General features: G+C 33.5%; 1 protein-coding gene across 1 annotated transcript; it reads right to left on the bottom strand.

The window, feature by feature from the left end:
* Window positions 1–17,518: 17,518 nt before the first annotated feature.
* LOC140451176 (uncharacterized) lies at window positions 17,519–18,100 on the bottom strand. Its single transcript, XM_072544912.1, has one exon. It carries the CDS (start codon window positions 18,098–18,100, stop codon window positions 17,519–17,521), a length of 582 nt encoding a protein of 193 aa, XP_072401013.1.
* Window positions 18,101–22,547: the final 4,447 nt, after the last annotated feature.

The raw sequence follows: 22,547 nt of genomic DNA, 5'->3' as shown, positions 1-22,547 counted from the left end.
GCTAATGAAAGGGTTCGGATGCACCAAAGGGGCAACGGTGTCTTAGATTCAGGAACACAGGAAAAAAGGGAAGAGTTTGGAGATCTTGCAGGACCAATGGTCAAGAGAAACGGACAAGGCTGCCTGTACGAGGACTCTTATTCCAGATGTAGTAAGGTGGTATGAGTGTAAACACAGACGTGTCAACTACCTCTTTACCTAATTACCTAATTTATGACGGGGCATGGATCTTTCCGGTCTTATACATATAGAATAAAGAAGACCGAAGGACGATGTGTGTTCCGAGTGTAGAGTGGTGGATGACGCGCATCATGTGCCTTGCTGCAGCTGGGCATGGGGTCACCTCTAGGCGAGCCACATGAACTAATGAATAAAGCAATTAAAAACAAAAGAATCTTTGACTTGATCATTAGTTTTGTGACAGAAACCATAAAACACAAGGAAGAGAAAGAGAGAAGACTGCAACAAAGGTGAACTGTTTATTTTAATGTGTCGTATCTGTCTCTGTGTATCTCCTTTTGGAGCTGCCTACTACTAAGTAATTGACTGGTGTAGATAAAGAAATAAATGGACATTCCCCGGGGGAGGAATATAAATGGCTGGAGTTGCTTAGGAGTTGTTATCTGATCTTTTTCGTTAAGTTCAAGATGGTTAAAATAACGGCGCGGTCGCTCCTTCCTGTCTATCGCTCTTCACAAGGATGGATACCTTACAAACCAAGTCCGGTGCAGACGTGGGTGGGGTAACATGACTGGGATGCTATGGCAATCACGAAGCGCAGACGGGGAGCGACAGATGGGAGTTATGAGTAAAGCTGACGGGTCAGATGGTAATGTTCGTTAAGAGTGGACTCAGGCCCGTCGGTTGGAGAAAGAGGGGGTGAGTTTAGCTTGTAAGCGGTCAACTACGGTGAGGCGTAGTCGTCTAAGTCCAACCTGGGACACCTTCCCAGAGTTCTCACCTCATAAAAAAAATAAGTAAAAACATTATTTACTTAAACGCGGTATTACGGTATTACATACATTTACAGTCTAAATTTTATCTTTATCAGCCACTACACTGCTCATCGACGCATGGCCTTCATTCTTTTTCATATTCTCGATGCCTTTCCTTTGGCTTACTAGATAAAAAGATACATCATGTTTTTGTTTTTAGTGGCCGTATAAATTGAAGGTAGTTTATGTTGTTTTTTAAACTTTGGAGAAAAAATTGCAGCAATATTGCTCTATACTAAAATGCAACCAAACGTTGCTTTTAGGTGGTGCCATTTTTCTTTTAAATTTTATTAACTACAAAATAATATTTACACTGTGCCCAAATAACTACTGATAACTGAAATAAAGATAGGAAAGAAAACTCAGTACCTATTATAAACAAACATCATACTCATATTGACCTCGACCTTGCACTGCTCATCATTGATAATAAGTTATTATCTAAGTGGTCACATATATTTATCCTTACAAACTATAGGGAATACTAGGTACACGTGTAGACAAACTCAATCACTATAAATACATCTTACCTCTGCCGTTGGTAAGAAGTTTCTGGTTACTAGATATTTACGATACATTTTGTGCTTTTTAGGTAAAATGATGTATTAGTAATTAAGATCAGTTCCTACATAGTTTTATTTAATGTATTGATGCAGTTTAATCTCAACAATGCTTTTTATTTCTTTAACTTTTTCAAAAAATCAGAAAAATTATTGTAGCTTTGTACTTAAACTACAATACCCATTATTCTCAGAAGCTAGAGTAGTAATTGTTTCTCGGAAGCTGGAGAATTATTAAAAGGCAATAAATTTACAATAAAAGAAGTTAGTGTGTACTTATCTTAAAACTACTTTATTTCTATTTTTTGTAAATTTAAGGAAGTGAGATCGGTAGCACACGCTGTAAGGGATACTTTAAATTAGCAAAATTTAAGCAGTAAAATATGGACTATATCTGGTAGCTGCCATATTATATGGATATTGTAGCTTAAGACAAATATTGTCTGGTCTATGCAAAGAATATAGCAAAAAGCTTTCCAAGCTAAAACGATGGTCACATGATATACTATTTTTTGTAAACTATATCAGCACTATATTGAAGTTATTTGAATATTATTTAAGCAAATTTAATTAGTACAGTATGATGCTGAGACAGGTTTAGCCATTATTACCTTTGAGAACCGTGTGCAGCAATAAAGTGTTTCTTGGCACAAAACTTTAGAAATAAATTAGAAATTAATTCAAAGCGGTTCATTTTCTGGTTTCAACGTTTCTGGCCGAAACCTTGATTTTTCCGGGGATGAGATTTGAGCTAAAACACATAAAGATAGGACGTCTGAGGTGGGTAGGCCATGTAATGCAGATGGAGCAAATCGACCCAGCTAGAAAAACGCTCCTTGATAGACCTATTGGTCAAAGAAGAAGAGGAGGACCCAGAACAAGATTTCTAGATAACATCGATGAAGACATGAGAAATATGGAAATACGTGCTTGGCGGAGGAAGGCGATGGATAGGGACGACTGGAGAAAAATTCTTGGGGAGGCTAGGACCCACACAGGGTTGTAAAGCCAAAATGATGATGAGATTTGAGCTACGGATTAGTCAATGTACCAGTCAACAGCAATAAATTAGCAATAAAATATGCTGCCTAGATGGACCCTGTACCGCTTTTCATTGCCAAGATATAGCTATGGCTATGCTATCTTCATTGTAAAGTTAGCATAGCCATTGTTTCTCGACAACGGTTACAGCAACATATTGTTTCTTGGTTTAAAACTTTCGCAATAAAATCAAATGCTTGCGGTTTTCTTTTTGGTCGATATCTTGATGTTCAGGGTGTGTGTTTTAAGCTAGGGGATGATTGGGTAGTTTTTGGGAATTAGTTAATATACCAATCAACAGAAATTAATTATCAATAAAATATGTCGCCAAGATGGACAGTGTACCCCTTTTCCTTGCCGAGATATACATATGGCTATGCAAGCTTTACCGTAACCTTAATAGAGCCATTGTTTCTTAGAAACAATGCAGCAATATATTATTTCTTGGTGTAAAACTTCGGCAATAAATTCCTTTCGGTTCACTTTTTGGCCGATATATCGGTTTTCTAGGGGATATTTTAAGATAGAGTATGATGGAGCAGCTTTTGGGAATTTAGTAAATACCAATTAATAGTAATAATAATTAGCAATAAAATATGCTGCCCAGATGGGTCCAGTATCTCTTTCCTTTGCTAAGATATAGCTATGGCTATGCTATCTTTACCGTATAGTTAGCATAGCCATTGTTTCTTAGAAACGATTGCAGGATTATATTGTTCTTTGGCTTAAAACTTCAGCAATAAAGTTTCCAGGGGTGTGTTAGAGATACGGGATAATCAGGTAGCTTTTAGGGATTGGTTAAAATATCAATCAACAGCAATTAATTAGCAATAAAATATACCGCCATGATGTGCCCTGTTCCCCTTTTCCTTTCCCAAATATACCTATGGCTATGCTAGCTTTACCGTAAAGTTGGCATACCCACTATTTCTCGGAAACGACTACAGCAATAAATTTTATCTTTTCGTAATAAAATACCAATAAATTGTAGTATTGGTTTAAATTTGGTCTTAAAAAATGGATATGCTAACTTTACAGACATAAAATACATGCTGATGCTTAGACCGATGACTTACTCATGGAATAAATAAAAACTTACTTAAGGAAATGTCCATTCATTCTCGTAACAGAATAAAATTTTGAAATGACTTTACTTTCCTTTGTGCGGTCGAGAGAAACGGTCGACTTCAAGTTTTGGAGTTATATCCCGAATAGTGTGGGTTCTTATATAACCGCAATTTAGTACTTTTTGTGTAAAAAATGAGAAAAATAATATCAGAGTTAAGTAATACAGCATTTAAATACACAACTTAGTATTATCATTAAACGAGATGTAATTTAACAGCTGAGCAGAAATAAAATTAAGTGCTTAAAGTTAGTTCAATGTCGATTATATGAAAAGGTGCATAGTTTTTTTTAACTTAATTTAAAACCTGACAAAACAGTTGGAACAATAATACTGAATATTTTCTAATGGTAAACGAAGGAGATATACCTGGTTTTATTTTTATTTTTTTTCCATATGTATTTATTACAGTTCAGTGCTTCCTTTTGGTGCATATGGTATACAAATAATCAATAAAAGGATAATTACACCATACTTTGTGTGCAGCTATATTTGTAGATATTTGTTACTAGATAATAAATATGTCATGATATGTTAATAACTGAGTTAATGTCATAACATTTTTTTTTTTATTTTGACTATTTTAGTTGACTGTCATTGTACCCGGTTATAAAGCTATTCTATAACTCTAGAAATATTTGTTTAAAACCTGATTTATTTTAATTTACATTTTTGATTTTACTATTTGCATTGTTTGGTTTATGTCTTTTTTGTAAATGGTATTTCTATAACTTTTACTTGGATGAGCTAAAAAAATAAACTATTGTTTATTGGTAGCAATTATTTATTTATGAATTTCTCATATTATTCTTTTCTTTTGGAAAATAATAAGATAATTCTGACAGGAGTTTAGAGCGACCGTATAATATAAGCGTGTTTAAATCTCATCCTTTTTAGCTATGTACTCGTTTTGGTTTTATAGAGAGATTTGACATATTTGTAATTCTTTTACTATCTTTCTTGAACCGTTTCTGTCACTACCAAAGTACACTCTGTCATTTCCATTAGAAAATTACAATTCTCAATTTTTTTTTTAAATATAGCCCATGTTAGATTAATAAACCCACGTCCCAAAGCTCACCTGTTTGTATTTTAAAACACCTCAGCGTCGGTTTGCAAGGTGAACATACTTGCACCTGAAATTATTATTTCTCTTTTAATCCCAGATATTCCTTCTGGGCCAGTTACGTTACAATACTAATAACAGTAAAATATCCGTGTCGTTTTAAGACTGCGCAAGAGAGAGCTCTGAAAGGAGCTCTTCAGTACTCCGCGTAGGGCAGACTGGACGCTCCATGAAAAAGTTCCAGTTCCAGTTCCAGTCTGCCTAATCGCCAATAGGCATTGTTCTAGGGATAAATAGGACCAGTGTGAATAAGGTATAAACAAATAAATATCTGTGAATTAACTGAGAATATGAAATATAAATGCAGCTGTCATTAAATGTTTATTTACTAATTTAACATGACATACACACTTACATATGTATATTCACACGTACACACAAATACAAACTCAAACTGCGCAATATACTATTTCCTGGTCAATAAGTAAATAAATTAAAATTTGTGCTGCCCAAAATCATATTATAACAAAGTTGGTACAAATTAAGTACTGCAGCAATAGAGTTAAAGTAATAATAATTTTTTTTTGCTGTATAAAAGATTTAAATTAATGATGATATAATCCACGAAATGATGAAAGGCTAGATGTCCTATAAAAGTACGATAAACAACGAAACTAACTAAGGAACATACTCATGGTTCGGAAAAAGTACAAAGGAGATAATGTGTTGAAGAAAATTATGGAAAAAATGGAAAACTAATAGTCCGCTGTTCGAAACGATGGTGTTGTCTAAAAACCAGCTTCTATTGCTGATAAAAGCTATGTGAAAAGCCGAGAAAATGTCATAAGAAGATAATAAATCAATTATAACGCCTATACGCAAAAAAGAGGAAGATCTGAATGTAGAAACTATAAATTATTGTCTTTGTTAAATGTAATATACTAGATGCTGTTCACATTAAATACAAAGTACGGCAAATATATGCTTAGAATAGTCTAGGAGAGTATCAGGCAGGATTCCGTAAGGGAAGTTCAATAAGATATAAAATTTAAGTGTTAAAAAAATCTTAATTAGCATAACTGTTCTGCTATGAATACAACATAGCAGTGTAAGTATTATTGACCTATAATAAGGCGTCCTGCGATTTCTAGAAGAATATGAATAAGAGGAAAAATATGTGTGCAGTGAAATGTGACTGTGCAAATACTCCTGGCAAAAATTGTAAGATCTATAATGAAAGTACTGAAATTAGCTAATAGTACAAGGATGGGCGTTGAAATAAATATATATGAATTATTCAAGTACTGTTCGTTGCGAGATATTTCGGATTTATTTAATCTTCTAGGTACAGTTGTATACAGGGTCGGACTTATATACTAAGTATACAAAGTAAGAGAAAAATACATATACGAGTAAGTAATACTTTTATATTAAAATATATATTTAACATAGTAAAAAAATCCAAAAAATAAATAATTTTAAACTTAACTATCACTAATCAGTATCACTATCATCGCTATCGTTTAAATCTATAACTACTTTATTTATAATGTTTTCGAGCTGTAAGTCTTTTTCTTTTAGTTTTTTGACAAGCTCTATACATTTTTTCCAATTATCTGCTGTAATATTATTAGGTACATTCGGTCTTAAATCTACAACAGTCGAAAATGATTTAGGAGATTTATGATTTTTCCTCACATTACTTTTTAATTGAGACCAGAACAGTTCTATTGGATTCAGTACACAATAGTAAGGAGGTAATCTTAATACTTCATGGCCATAGTTTTTAGCTAGCCTGTCGGTAACATAAGTTTTTTTTACATTCAACTAATTTTAATGGTTCTACAAGTTGTTTTTTTGTGTGAGAATCCATAAAATATATTTCATATTTTGATAAAAATTCTTGAATTTGAGCTTTATTTGAATTATTGTTAATTAGTGGAATTTTACTTTCTTTTTTTTTTTATTTAAAGAAACAAAGTCGCATCCACCCGAAGGTTATTAGCGACATTCCTGTAACATTTGTAATAATATTAAATTAACATTTGTAACAATCAATCATTGTAACAATTAATTACAATTTGTGAACAATTGAACATTTGTAACAATTAATTAAGTTAAATTTTGTGTAACATATTTATAGATTTTAAGTAACCTAATAAATTGTTCGGAACTAAACTTTTGTTGAGGAGTGCTTTCAGGTTATTTGGCAAATTGTAAGACTGTCTTTGATTTACATATTTAGGACAGTCTATCAAGAAGTGCTTTATACTGTCTACTGTATTGCAGGTTTCGCATTTTGGAGGTTCACTATTTGAGAAGAGATAGGCATGAGTATACCTACAGTGTCCAAGTCGTAGACGTGTAATAATAGTTTGGCATCTTCTACTTTTGGCTGTGGACTTCCATGAAAAAATATCACTTTTGATGGTTCTGAGTTTCGAACTAGAGTCATTCCACTCCCGATTCCACGCACTTAACACCTTATTTTTGAAATAAACTTTTAGATCGCCTGCGATACTCCGACACTCTGTTTCTGATACGTCACTGGTGATAGCGTTACGCGCACTAGTATCTGCTTCTTCATTCCCTTCTATGCCTATATGAGATGATATCCATAGGAAGTGGACTCTTCTGAAATTTTCTTGAGCTTTCATTAATTCGGCCCTGATAATTTTCTCAATGGGGTGTTTAGGGTATACATTTTGCATAGCTTTGACTGCGCTGAGAGAGTCAGAAAGGAGTAGACAACAAGGGATGTTTTTAAGATTTACTTGCTTGATGGCTTTGAGCAAACCAAATAGTTCTGCAGTATAGATGCTGGAATTTAGAGGAAGTTTAAATTGAAAAGTTTCATTTGGTGTTACCACTGCTACTCCAATGCCAAGTTCACCTTTGGATGCATCTGTATAAATTTTAATCCACTCATTGTATTGTTGATCTAGGATTGAATTTAGTTTAACTTTAAAAATAATAGGACTAGTTTCATGTTTATTATATATACTTAACGCTGTAATGACTTTGGGCTGTTCGATAGTCCAAGGTAGATAGTTATTGGTATTTGTTTGAAATACTTTTGGGAATTGAATGTTCAGTCTGGAGCTATATAATCGGATTCTCTCGTAATAAGGTTTGGTGGCACGGGGCTTATTATTGTAATAATTAATATATTTGTTATTAAAAGTATTAAAGTAGAGGGGTTTTTTTATATTTGAGGCTATAGATGTAGCATGCGCTAGAGCTAAGTATATTCTTCGGTAATTTAGTGGTGGCTCGCCGGCTTCGCTCAGTATGCTTTCGGAGGGAGTTGTCCGGAAGGCTCCGAGTGCAATTCTAATACCAGCGTTGTGTATGCTGTCAGTTTTTTAAGTTATGTTTTTGAAGCAGATGCATATGCAATTGATCCATAATCTAATTTAGATCTAATTAGTTTTTTATATATTCTCAACAGAGTTTCCTGATCTGATCCCCAATTTCGGTTTGCCAATGTTTTCATTAGATTCAGTCTTTTATGACATGTTAAAACTGTTTGTTTTATATGTTCTTGCCAAGTAAGTTTTTGATCAAACCACATACCTAAGAACTTTGCCGTTGGTTTAAATGGTAGCATAGTGTTGTAAAATTTTAATGTAGGGGGCATTGATGAAACCTTTTTGGAGAAGAGTATACCTGATATTTTTGTTACTGAAAATTTAAATCCGGTCGTTAGAGACCATTGTTCTAATTGGTTTAGAAAACACTGCAAAGCGTTTGTCATTGATTCGGTGTTATTTCCTTTGATATAGACAACAAGGTCATCTGCGAAAAGTCGAGCCTTTAGAGGTTTAGTAAGGTTGTTAATAATATTATTTATTGCCACTAAGAATAAAGTAGGGCTTAGGACTGATCCTTGGGGTGTTCCATTTTCTTCAGTTTTCTCCTCTGAGTAAGTATTATGTACTCTTACGCAAAAAGACCGGTTCTGTAAAAAATTTTTAATAAATTTCAGGCAATTTCCACGAATATTCCATGAATGTAGTTCTTTCAGAATATTGAAAAATATTGCAATACAATGTTGTTTGGTTGCTAGCGCTTCATGAATGTCAGATTCTAGATCAAGAATATTGTCAATGCCCGAACGATTTTGTCTGAAACCGTTTTGTTCCGGAACTAAACGATTTGATAATTCTAATGTCCACGTTAATCGTGGAATTTTACTCTTTAGTCTACAATGATGCGGAAAATTATCCAAAATAGTAACGCTATTTCTTTTTAATTTGGGTAGTAATTGCTGCTCAAACCACTTTTCAAATAAAGTATTGTCCATATCTTAATGATAATCTAAGCGACAATCACTTACACTCTTAGCAGAGAGTAATACAGCATCTTCTACCCATCCTGATTCTTCCCCACAATGTAAAATACAAATTCTCTTCCCTCTAGAGGGAGGAACATTGGTGACGCAATTATTACTACCATCGGTTTAACATTTTTTAACTATATCTTGGGTGTCGAACCAAGTGTCATCCAAATAATACAAGTTCTTCCCTTCACTCCTAAAAGACCTTAGATTCTCCAAATAATCAAATCTCCACTTTATTAAACGGCTGGATTCCATAATTACCTGCCGTGTATTCACTGTTTTAAACATAAAACCATTAGATTGTAAAAACCTCCAAAAAGTAGTTTTAGGACACTCGGGGATTATTTCTTTGTTTCTTAATTCATTTAAAAGTTTATTTAAAGTTGGTAAGTTATTCACTGAATACATATGATATATTGCTTCCCGTATAGCTGATAAATGAAAATTCGGTAATACTCGATAGCACCTTTTATAAGTTCGTACATGATATCGATCGTTCCTTTGACCGAGTCAGTCGTTAATTTCGTTAAAGGCCGAGCCGGTTCCTAGTTACTTGGTGTTTGGATTTAACTTTTTACATATAAGACAATAATTAAAAAGTGTAAACTGATAATTAATACGAAATAATATCGGTCCCCGATGGGGGACAAAAATAAACAAGGGACGTCTTTTATGACGACAAATACTGACATGAATAACAGTGATTTAAGTGTTAATAATATTAATAATAAATCTAGTGAGGATAGTGATGTCCAGAAAACAACGAAGCAGTTGGAACCGAAAACATTCAATCTCCTCTCAGATAAGTACAACGTGCAAAGTATTTGGGTATATATAGAAAGTACCGACAATAACAATTTAGGTAGATTGCATCCAATGACTGTGGGTCATATTCTTTTTAAAAAATTTAATCTTAAAAGCATTCTTGAAATTAAAAGTATAGGCCGAAACCGGATTAAAGTGTTATTAAAATCACTTCTAGAGGCAAATAATTTAGTAAAACATCCACTACTGAAATCAGAAAATTTAAGAGCATTTATACCGAACCATTTACTAGAAATTAAAGGGTTAATAAGAGACGTGGATACTCGTTATGATATCAACTATCTCATGGAAAATATCGAATCAGACTCACGCGTTACTAACATATATAGGTTAAATAGAAAAGTCCAAAAAGAAGACAAAACAGTCGAATTTGTACCTAAAAAATCTATTGTTGTTACTTTTGAGGGAAATATTTTACCAAATCGCGTAGCTTTTAATCGAGTATTTTTTTCGGTTGAACAATTTGTAGGTAGAATAACCCAGTGTTACAAATGTTTGAGATATGGGCATGTATCTAAACAATGTAACAGTACTCAGGAAAGGTGTATAAATTGCGGTGAGATTAAAGATGATAAACATAATTGTGATAAAAATTTGATTTTTTGTATACACTGTAAAAGCAGAGATCACGTATCTATCTCAAAAAAGTGTCCCTCTTATGACAATCAAAAAAAAATTAAAAATATAATGATAGAGCAAAAAACCTTATTTAAGGAAGCCAGAGAAATATCTGAGAATTCCTTATCCAGTTTAGTAAGTCACAATTCCTTTTCACCGCTAACAAATTATGACAAACATTTTCCAGAACTTCCTAACAACGATCGTATATCATTATCTCATCCAAATCGTAATCAAACCTCTACAAATTTCAATGGCAATCAAAATAATTTCTTTTCCCAACAAACTCATGCGAGGGATAGACCTCCAACCAAAAAAAAGAGAAAATCAAACTCTCCCACTATCCAATCACCTGTTCAAAAACCATTATTTACATTCACCTTTGGACCTTCACAACCTTTGACAATAAATTCAAATAAACCAAACTACTCTAGTTTGGAAATCAAAAAAAGCAGTATAGCTAGCAATTTATCAATTTTTATCATGGACTTTATTAATAAAATAATTTCAAGTAACAACAGACAACCTGTTGATATTAACGTAATTACAAGTAGTATAGAACAAGTATTGGAGGATACTTTGAAAAACCAATAAAATTTAATCTTAAAACACGCAATTTAAATATAATGCAATGGAATGCACGGTCTGCTATAGCTAACAAAAATAGTCTGGTACAATTTCTTTTTGATAAAAATATCGACATTGCGCTTATAAGCGAAACTTGGTTTAAAAAAAATCAACAATATAGTTTTAGTGGTTACAATATAATACGCAATGACAGAAACGATGGCTATGCTGGTGTGGCAATTTTAGTACACAAATCTCTTCAATTTGTGGAACATAAGATCAATATAAATTACAATGAAAATATTTTAGTGTGTGCTGTACAAGTTAAATATGGAACTTTATCTTTAAATTTTGTATCTATTTATAAACCTCCAAAAATACAAACGATATATGAAGATTGGGTAAAAATTTTTGAACAGTTTGATGGGCCTTTAATTATAGGTGGTGATTTTAATGCACACCACTCTATATGGGGCTGTCATAATAATGATACCACAGGATCACAACTAATAAATGTCGCAGATGATTTAAATTTAACTGTTTTAAACAATGGAGAACCTACAATTTTAAGACGTCCTGATCAACGGGATTCAGCTATTGATGTAACCTTTTGTTCACCTGAACTAGTTAACAAAACATCTTGGAATGTCATCTCTGATACCCTAGGATCAAATCACTATGTCATTTCTATAGAATTAATTTTTGCAATTAATGAAAATGAAATATCTCCTAAAAATAAATGGAATATTAAAAAAGCCAATTGGGCGTTATATACCTCGACGATTCAGATTTTGCACGATACGAACAACAGTCACTCGGATAATCTAAGTGAACAGTACTCCTCCTTCATTAATAATATAAATACGGCCGCAGAAGCAGCTATACCCCAATATAAACCTTATAAATGTAAACGTCACCCACCCCCTTGGTGGAATATTGATTGTGACAATATTATTAAACAACGAAAATTGGCTTTAATAAATTACAAAAAAAACACTAATTTTGAAAATTACGTTCAATACCAAGAGATCTCGGCTAGAACCAAAAAAACATTAAAAAATATAGCAAAGAAACATTGGATTGAATGGGTCTCTTCCCTGAATAAAAATACACCAGCTACAACTCTTTGGAATCAAGCTAGAAAAATTTACAGAAAACCAATATCAGAAATAAAATCTTTCGATCAAAAATGGATGGATGACTTTCTTATTAAAGTTGCACCACCAACTGCGAACCCTCAAAAATCCAGCTACATAGATTCAACCCCATCTGAAAAAAATCATTTTCTACTAAAACCTTTCACTTACAATGAACTAATTTTCGCTATAAATGATCGTAAAGATAATTGTCCAGGATACGATCATATCAAATACTCCATGCTTATTAACCTCCCAGAAGTTGCAAAACATTTTCTATTAGACTTTTTAAATCGAATCATTCAAGACAATTCTGAGGTAGATTTTTTTAAAGACATCATTGTTATTCCGATTCTAAAGCCTGCAAAAGATCCAAATTCAGCAGAATCTTATCGACCCATTTCTCTCTTTTCTTGTGTATTTAAAACTTTGGAACGAATGTTAAAACATAGACTAGAATGGTGGGTCCATACCAAAAAATTACTACCAAATAATCAGTTTGGATACAAACGAGGATGTGGAACGTTAGATGCACTAGCTACACTTGTAACGGACATACAGAGTAACTTTTCTAGAAATAACTATTTGCCTACTTTATCTCTAGATATAGAAGGTGCTTATGACAGTGTGTGTTTACCTCGATTAAAAGACAAAATGATCAATCAATTTCAAATACCCACAAATCTGGCACAAACCATAATTAATTTCTACACTAATAGACGCTTATACGTTAGAAACTATAAAAATGAATTTCTTGGACCACGTTATAATAGTTGGGGATTACCTCAGGGATCAGTCTTAAGCCCTTTTCTTTTTAATCTGTATACTGCCGATTTTCATAGTCTTAATATACCAAGTATCACTTACAAAACAATCCAATATGCTGATGACTTCCTAGTCTATACAGAAAGGAGTAAATATGAACCTTCCCTTACAATTTTAAGAAAATTACATGAACATTTCTCAAACTGGTTTTGTAAAAATGGTTTTAATTTATCCACTAATAAATCAAACGTGTGCATTTTTTCACGACATAATATTCCAAACATAAATACTATTTTATTAAATGGCCAAAGTTTAAATTTCTGTAAGTCAATAAAATATCTAGGTATGTTTCTAGATCAAAAATTAACATGGAAAGTACACATCGAGTATATGCTTGACAAAAGCGATAAAGGTCTCAATTTTTTAAAATCAATTTCTAAAACTTGGTGGGGAGCTGACGTAGAAACAGCTTTGCTTTTTTACAAATCTTATATCAGATCCATTCTGGACTATGGATGTATACTTTATGGATCAGCAAGTAAAAAAATTTTAAATAAAATTGATGTATTTCAACGGACTGTTCTACGTACTTGTATGGGAGCAATAGCTCCATTGCATGTTGAAGCTTTAGAACCTCCTTTAAATTTTAGACGGGATTATCTAAGTGAAAAATTTGTAGTGAAAATTTCATATATCAACAATTCTTTATATTCTGGCATAAGCTCGCTAAATACCGAGGATCTAACAAACAGTTACTGGATTCATAAAAATTCACCAACCCTTTGCACGGCCTTTAGAGCCATGTGTAACAATAAGTATACCAACAGTATTAGCAACCTTGAGATTAACGACTATTTCGCATTTTTTAATGAAGCTGATATACACATACCAACATATTATAGTATTCCATCATTAGATTCATGCATCTTAAATTCTTACATAAAAAAATGGCCCATGGCAACTGTAATCTATACAGATGCATCCAAAACATCGGAAGGGACCGGATGTGCTTTCTACATTCCATCCAAGTCAATAGAAAAAATGTTCAAACTCCCTCTCAATTGCTCAATTTTTAGTGCTGAAGCTCTTGCAATTCTTGAAGCCTTGAAATATTTCGACAGTTTAAACAATAATGCAGTTTTAATAATATCCGATTCATTATCAGTCTTATTATCTCTCAAAAATACAAAGTTACCCAATTATAATTCTAATCCTTTTATTTACCAAATTAAGAACAAACTTGTTAACCTTAAAAATAAAAATAAAACTACGAATTTTATTTGGGTAAAGGCTCATGTTGGTATAAAACATAATTAGCATGTTGATTACATTGCAAAAGCTGCAATAACCTCGACAGCTGAAATTTTACCAGATGAGAGAATTTGTCTTCCTGATGCTTTTCTCATCTCTAAAAGAAATCAAACAGATCGTTGGAATATCGCCTGGCAAACTTTTTGCGACCACTCAACAACACAATACGTGCATATACAACCACACATCCCTAATTCCAGATGGTTTAAGAATTTCAATACCGCTCGTAAATATACAACAACTTTAATAAGATTGAGATTTGGCCACGCTTGTTATCCTGTTCATCTTGCTCAAATCAAAATATATAATTCAGACTTATGCGAAACTTGTCAAGAACAAGGAGATCTTAACCACATCTTTTTTAAGTGTTCCAAATATCTTCAGCATTCAGGAACTCTTTTGAACAACTTGCAAACTCTGAAAATATTTCCTCCATATCAAATAAATAACCTGTTGGCTACTAATAATAAAAAAGTTTATGATTGTTTGATTAAATTTATACATAGTGCAAATGTGTGTCTGTAGTCAATCTCAGCTAAGCTCGTTAACCTTTGTTCCAACCCAATTGTTTATTTACCTTTCTTTCCGTGACCTATTGCTAGTAATGTCTTAAACAAATGTCCTGATGGGTCCCTGGACGAGAAGTGAGTATCCCTGTTGTTCCTTATATTTGTTTTTTCTTGATATAATTTTCTCTTTTTGTTTGATTTAGTTATAGGGATTTTATTTTATGAGGTTTTTTGACTCGAATAGATACACTTTTTGCACTAGCAATTAATAGTATAGATTATACACTTATGTATGTATACACTGTATAGTGTACACTTATGTATTCACTTATGTGTAGATGCATACACTTTTTTTTTCTTTAGTATTAATTATATCAGAATATTAATATTAGTAATTGTTCTTTTATTATATCTCAATATGTAATTGGCTAAATAGCTAAGTGCTAAAGCCACAAAAAAAAAAAAAAGTTCGTACACAGTGGATCGTGGCACTTGTGTCAAAAAAACGTCTTTTTGATCGCTTCTGATTTAACCATTGTCGAAAGAATACCTAATAAAAAATATGTAATTTTACTTTCTAGAGAATTCTGCTCGGAATTCTGTGTTTTTATGAATTAATTAATCGGTAAATATGATTAACCTTCCTAATACCGGGTGGGGCGAATTCTCGCCCCAGGTCTAAGGTTTTTATAAATATCTATAATTAAGTTTAATCAATCGCTCTGACGGTTTAGGACATTGGTAGTTCATATATTCAGAGCACAAAGAAGTAGTAAAACCCAAAATACCGCTAACAGAAAATTAAATATTCTCGTCGGATTTCGCGGAAGTGTATGTGGGCTGGGACTTCGAAAAACCACCCGGTATTAGGAACGGTAACTAAAACGTATTTTTAAGAAGTACTTACCGTTGTAAACGTTAACCACGATTTGCTTTGCATCGTGTGTGAGATGAATATAACCAGAACGTTTATCAGGTTCAGACTCGTCTTCACTTCCTAAAATAGTGGCAGGAATGTACAGGACATCGTCACTAATCATTTCTATATCACTCATATTTATATTTATTACACTGACTTCTGGTCTAAATGAACGACAAAACAAAAATGACTGAAAAATGAATGTTCTTTTCAAGTAAACTTTCTTCTCACAGAAACCCATTTCGTGATAATTTGATATTAAGTAAACATTATCCTTTTACCCGAATAAAATTCCAAGAAATTTTCTAATCTCTTATAAACACTGGCTTTACATACCTAGAAATTTGTAATTCTGAATTCCAAGTACAAATGCAATTAACTGATTAAATTTAAATAGGTACACAAAATTATGCTTAAAATTTTATTTACCAATCGTCAACAGCTTAAAATTGAAATACGTACCTGGCTACACCTACTTTGTATCATTTAGTAAAGTACCTTTAAACTTTGTGTGTGTGTGTGTGTGTGTGTGTGTGTGTGTGTGTGTGTGTGTGTGTGTGTGTGTGTGTGTGTGTGTGTGTGTGTGTGTTTGGTAAGTTGGCTTGGAAACTAGTCCTTTAGCCACAGAATTGTAATATAAGATATTAGTTTTTAAATAATGTAACTAACTTTAAATAGAAAGTTACATATTAGTTCGTATACTTCTCTACTACCTAAGGAGAGTAAATGGGTGATGTTTATGGGAGTCTGAATTTTAAGTTCTGATAGTTTTGAATACAGCTGATCTGTTTCATACTTATGTTTATCGCACTTAAAAAGAATATGGTTAATGTCACATTGTGATATATTATCGCATGAGCATACCCCAGAAGGGATAATTATAATAATAATAGTGTAAATTCTATAAGAGAAACACTCGCTCATAAATGTTTATTTAGGTGCTGGTATTACTTTTATGCGAAAATAAGTTATATGTAAATTTATCAATTAATATAAATACTGTGTGTGTATGCAATCAAATTACGGTACCTGCGATGTTAATGTAACACTTCTTCTTCTTCCACAGTGCACTGGGTTGACTCAGATGGGACAAAATCTTCTTAAAGCCGTGCCGTCAGGTTTACACAAAAAAATACTGAAGTGTTTTGCGCGCTGATTTATACAAAACTGTCACTTTGACTGAAGTGCGTATCGTCTCGTAGCTTCGCTTCCATTAACTTAAGTCTCATAGGGAGTTGTGTACAGGGCCGTATTAATTCACGATTATAAGACATACACACACGTTAATTAAAGAATTAAATATAAAAATAAAATAATAAAAATTATTAATAAAAAAACTAAGAATATGTGTGGAGGGACGTAACATTCCCACCCACCAAAATGCATATTTGCATTTTTAGTCAATATAAGGCAAAGGGCATAGCTTAACCAAAGGTCGCCTAAGTTCACCTTTCGCGGTTTGTACGATAGCTACGCGAGCAATATCATCTTGACCGAAAATTAAAGTTTTAATTCGACCCATTTGCCATTGTAAGGGAGGCTTGGTCTCGTTACGTATTAATACGAGTGTGCCTATATTAGGATTATCCTCATTTTTATGCCACTTCGTGCGTTGATGAAAAGTATGTAAATATTCGCTGCTCCAACTTTGCCAAAAGTCTGCATGTAATCGTTGCAGCAATTGCCAACGACTTAGCCTATTTAAATGAACATCACTGTAATCCCGATCGGGAATTATCTATAAAGGCTCTAGTGTAAGAAAATGTCCAGGTGTTAACATTGAAAAATCATTTGGATCATTACTGACAGGACATAAGGGACGACTATTTAAGACAGCCTCTATTTGTATGAGTAATGTATTGAATTCTTCATAGGTTAAAACCTGTTCGCCTATGACTCTAGACGCATGTGTTTTTACGCTTTTTATACCCGCTTCAAACAATCCACCAAAATGGGAAGCTGCTGGAGGATTTAAATGCCATGTAATGAGGTCATTTTTATCAAAATGTGACTTAATGTCTTCTAAATAGGATTTTGCTCCTACTAAATTTGTTCCGCAATCAGAATAGACAACAGAGCAACGTCCTCGACGTGCTATAAAACATCTAAATGAGGCTAAAAATGCCTCGGTACTAAGTTCAGATACCAATTCTAAGTGCAAAGCCTTAGTGGCAAAGCATACAAATAGGCAAATATAGGCTTTCGTTCGTTTAGCATTTTTAAGCTTATTGGCTCGTATCAGAAAAGGACCGCCAAAGTCGACGCCAATGCAAGAAAATGATTTGGCCTTGGATATCCGTAGGTCGGGAAGAGCCCCCATAGGTGTCTGATAATTTTGAGGTTTTAGTCTCCAACAGGAAAGACATTTTGAAAGAACACTACGAATAACACGTTTGGATGAAATTATCCAAAAGTTTTGTGAGGCGTAGTGCGTACCTTAAATGACTGCATGTAGATGTACAATATGAATTTTCGAAATAAGTAATTTGATAAAATTACCTTTGGAAGGCAAAAGAAGAGGAAAGCGCTTGTCATACGCTAATTCTGACTGGCTAAGTCTTTCGCCCACTCTTAGAAGATCATGTGAATCAAAGAAGGGATTTAATTTTTTTAAATATTTGAATTTTATAGAATTGCCCTTAACCTGTTCTATTTCCTCCTTCAAATATCTTTGTTGCACTAATCTAATTAGTTGATTAGTGGCGTTACTTTGCTCCTGAATAGAAAGCCTTCCAACTGTTCGTTGATTGACTAATTTTAGGTTACCAACAAATCTAAGAACATAGGAAAAGATACGTTTTAATTTTCAAAAGGAAGAAAATCGATTACAGAGATTATCGACAAATTCGTCAGATGAAAAAGACAAAAGACAACTTTTCTGTTTCAATTCTAAGTTATGTTCGATAGAATTGGTCAAGGAAAATGACCAGTTATCTTCAGTAGTGCGAAGAAACTCCGGACCCACCCACCAAGCAGAAGTATTTTGAGAAATCCTCAGGGAAAAGTCCACGGGATCTGTGATCCGCACTATTTAATGAAGAAGGAATATATCGCCAGTGTTTCGAAGGTTTTCCATTTATATGGCGGTCAATTAATCCAATGAAGAACAACAGTCGAATATGACCATGCGTAAATCCTACTAAACGGTATAGTGAGAGTCTGCAGTATATAAGATAATAATTTACTAAGAATTACTGCTGCATTGAGCTCGAGACGAGGAATAGTTTGTACCTTGATAGGAGATACCTTTGTTCGGGCTAAAAGAAAATAAGTTTTGATTACACCTGTATCATAACACACACGAAGGTATGTAACAGCAGAAGATCCACGTAAAGAAGCGTCGCAAAACCCATGAAGCTCACAGGAAATAATTCCATTTAAAGAAATATGACGAGATATAGTAAACTTAGACAGTATAGGCAGTTCAATTTTAAATTGTTCCCACCTTGAAGTAATTTCCAAAGGTGGAGTTGCATCCCAATCTAAATCAAGTAGCCAAAGACGCTGAATAATAGTCTTCACTATCATAGTGACAGGATTAAGAATACCGTAAGGATCGAATATGCGAGCTATTTGGGCTAAGAGATTTCGCTTTGTTCAGGAGGCTTGAAGAGGTAAAATTTTGTAAAAGAAATCATCAGATGATGGTTTCCATCCAAGTCCTAATACCTTCAACGAAGATTGATCTAAGTCAAATGAAAAAAACTGTTGCAGAATATGATCCAAAGGAATATTAGCGAGAGAGAATAACTGAGGGGCATTACTTGCCCATTTTCGAAACTTAAATCCACCACGTTTCAATAAAGATATTAATTCTTTTATAGCAAGAACACTATTTTGTAAAGAATCCTTTCCTGTCACCACATCATCTACGTAAGTATCTTTTAGGAGTATAGACGAGGCTACAGGTAAGTCCGGTTCGTCGAGTGCTAGCTGCTGTAGAGTACGAATTGCAAGATATGGTGAGCTAGACACACCGAAAGTAACCCGAGTAAGTTCGTATTCAGCAATACATAGATTCCTGTTCCGAAAAACGCCAAAGTATTCTTTGAGATCTTTGTTGCTCAGGAGCGATAAGAATCTGAGTAAACATGGATTTAATATCTGCAGTAAAGACATATTTATGAAACCTGAATTTAAGCAATAAATTTGCAAGATCATTTTGTAATTTTGGACCTGAATATTACAATACAATACGTATCGTTTAAAGATGGAAAGTTAGGGGCGTGTGCGGAAGCATCAAACACAACGCGCAATGGAGTAGTACTGGACTCCTTGTAAATACGGTGGTGTGGTAGATAATAATCATTATTTATTGCCGTACTTGGCTGAATAGGATTTAAATAATGATTATCTATAAAACTTTTGATAAAGCTTGAATATTGAATCTTAAGTGATTCATTTTTGGCAAATCTGCGCTCTAAAGCACTAAATCTTTGTAAGGCTAAACGTTTTGTGTCGCCAAAAGAAGGTATGTCGTTTTTGAAAGGCAGCTTTACTACAAATCTGCCCTCAGAATTTCTATAAGTGGTATGAGTATACAGCTTTTCACAGAAAGAGTCTTCCGGAGAATAAGATTTAACTTCTGGTACTTCCTCAATGGCCCAGAATTGTTTTAATGTCGCATCTAATTGCTCAGAATCATTAGCAGAAAATGACGTAAAAAAGGAATGAATATTTGTTATATTTGTAGGTGGAATATTTCCCATCAAAACATAACCGAAACTTGTTTCAAGAGCTGAAAGCTGATCATTACGGTTTTAATAATTCCTCCAGTTAAGATGTAAGGAAAAATATTTGCTCCTAATAGAACATCAACTTTACCTGGAATATTTGCCATTTTATCAGCCAACCTTAAATGTTAAAGATACGGCAAGTTGTCTAAGGAAACAGTTGGCATGTTTTGACAGATTTGAGGAAGAATTATTGCATCTATCTCGCATTGAAAGTTTATGTCATAAGACGAAGAAATGTTCAATTTTACGCCTGATTTGGCTGGGGTGCACATTCTATTCAGACCTTGTATCGATAAAGCCGCATTGAATTTAGGGAGACTTAATTTGTCTGCACATTTTTTACTAATGAAGTTAGCTTGAGATGCACTGTCTAACAAGGCTCTAACTTTCAAGGCTTTACCAAAACGATCGAGAACATAGATTGTAGCTGTAGCTAGCAAGACATTATTTGTCAAAGTATTTGATAAGGCGGATATAGAAGGCATAGGATCGTTAGATGAACTAGCAACCTCGTTGTGAGAAGAAGAAGAAGAATGATCATTCGCATTGAGATTATCAAAGTGAAGAACAGTATAATGTTTTTTATTACAATGTGTACATATTTTGGTTGAAAGGCATTTGACCGTAACATGAGTTTTAGACAAGCAGTTTATACAACATTTATTCTGTTTAGCAAAGTCAAAACGTTTTTGAGGGGATTCAGCAAGAAATTGATTGCATTTAAATAAAGCATGATCCAAACCACAAAATAGACACTTATTTTTGACAGAACTAGTCAAAAATGTAGAAGTTTGACGAGATGAATACCTTACGTTATTAAAAGTATCGGAATTAATAGATTAAACATTTTTGCTGACTTGTCTTTTATATGACTCCAATGAAGTGCAACGCTGCAATGCGAACTTATAAACTTCCTCATAGGAAGGTACATTTTTTGAAGCAAAGTGTAATTCAAAAGCTCTAACTGTTTCTACATCCAATTTGTCCATCAGTAAGTTCATTAGCATGAAGTCCCATTGAGAGGGAGAAAAAAGTAATTTTTCTAGAGAGGCTAAGTTTTCATTGAAAATATCTAATAATTTCCTAAGTGAGACAGGATCATCAGTTTTAACCACTTTGGCATTTTGTATATTTTTCCATAATGCTCCAGATAAGTCTCGTTTACCTTCATAGCGATCAATTAAGGTGTTGTAAGCAATTATATAATTAGAATCTTGAAGCTTAATGCTTTTAACTAAATTGTAAGGTACTCCCTTAAGTGATTGCAGAAGATAACTAAACTTTTCTATATTATAAAGATCGGAATTATTATGTACAAGAGCATTATACAAATCTATAAATGTGGGAAAATCGGTAATCTCGCCCGCAAATATACTTAAATTTAGTTTCGAAAGATTTACATTAGTTTTTGATCTAATATGTGGATCAGCGGACACATTTTGAGTTCCACTAGTAGTATTGTTCAATAATGAATGATGTTTAAAATAAAGAGCAGCTATTTTATTAATATATATATATATACAAGGATTTCCCCAGTTTTCACTGTATTCCTTCACTCAACCGTTTTCTCCAATTTTTCCTGTTTAGCCAGTCCCCTTCCTGTAGGTTTCTTCTACTCATTGCTTCGTCCACATCATCTCTGAAAGATCTTCGGGGTCTGCCTCTCTTTCTTCTTCCTATCGGGCTTCACTCTGTTATTCTATTTATCCACCGATTTTGGTCTGCTCTTCTGACATGTCCGTACCAGGTTAACCTCTTCTGTTCGATGTAGTCTATTAGTCGGAGTTCATTCCCATTCTCCTCTTAATCTCCATGTTATTTATTCTATCTCTTCTTGTTACTCTGCAGCTTCTCCTTAGGAATTCCATCTCTGTTGCTCTTATTTTGTTTTTAGTTTTCTTATTTATTGTCCAATTTTCACACCCATAAGTGAGGATACTTCTTGTCATGGTATTATATATTTTTTTCTTTGTTTTCATGCTGATGATCTTATCCCATAGTACCGGGTTCAATTTTCGTATGCAGTCTCTT

Source organism: Diabrotica undecimpunctata, chromosome 9, assembly GCF_040954645.1.
Source record: "Diabrotica undecimpunctata isolate CICGRU chromosome 9, icDiaUnde3, whole genome shotgun sequence".
In the NCBI taxonomy this organism is placed as follows: Eukaryota; Metazoa; Arthropoda; class Insecta; order Coleoptera; family Chrysomelidae; genus Diabrotica; species Diabrotica undecimpunctata.
The sequence above is the reverse complement of the archived record's forward strand: the minus strand, read 5'-3'. Positions and strand labels throughout refer to the sequence as shown.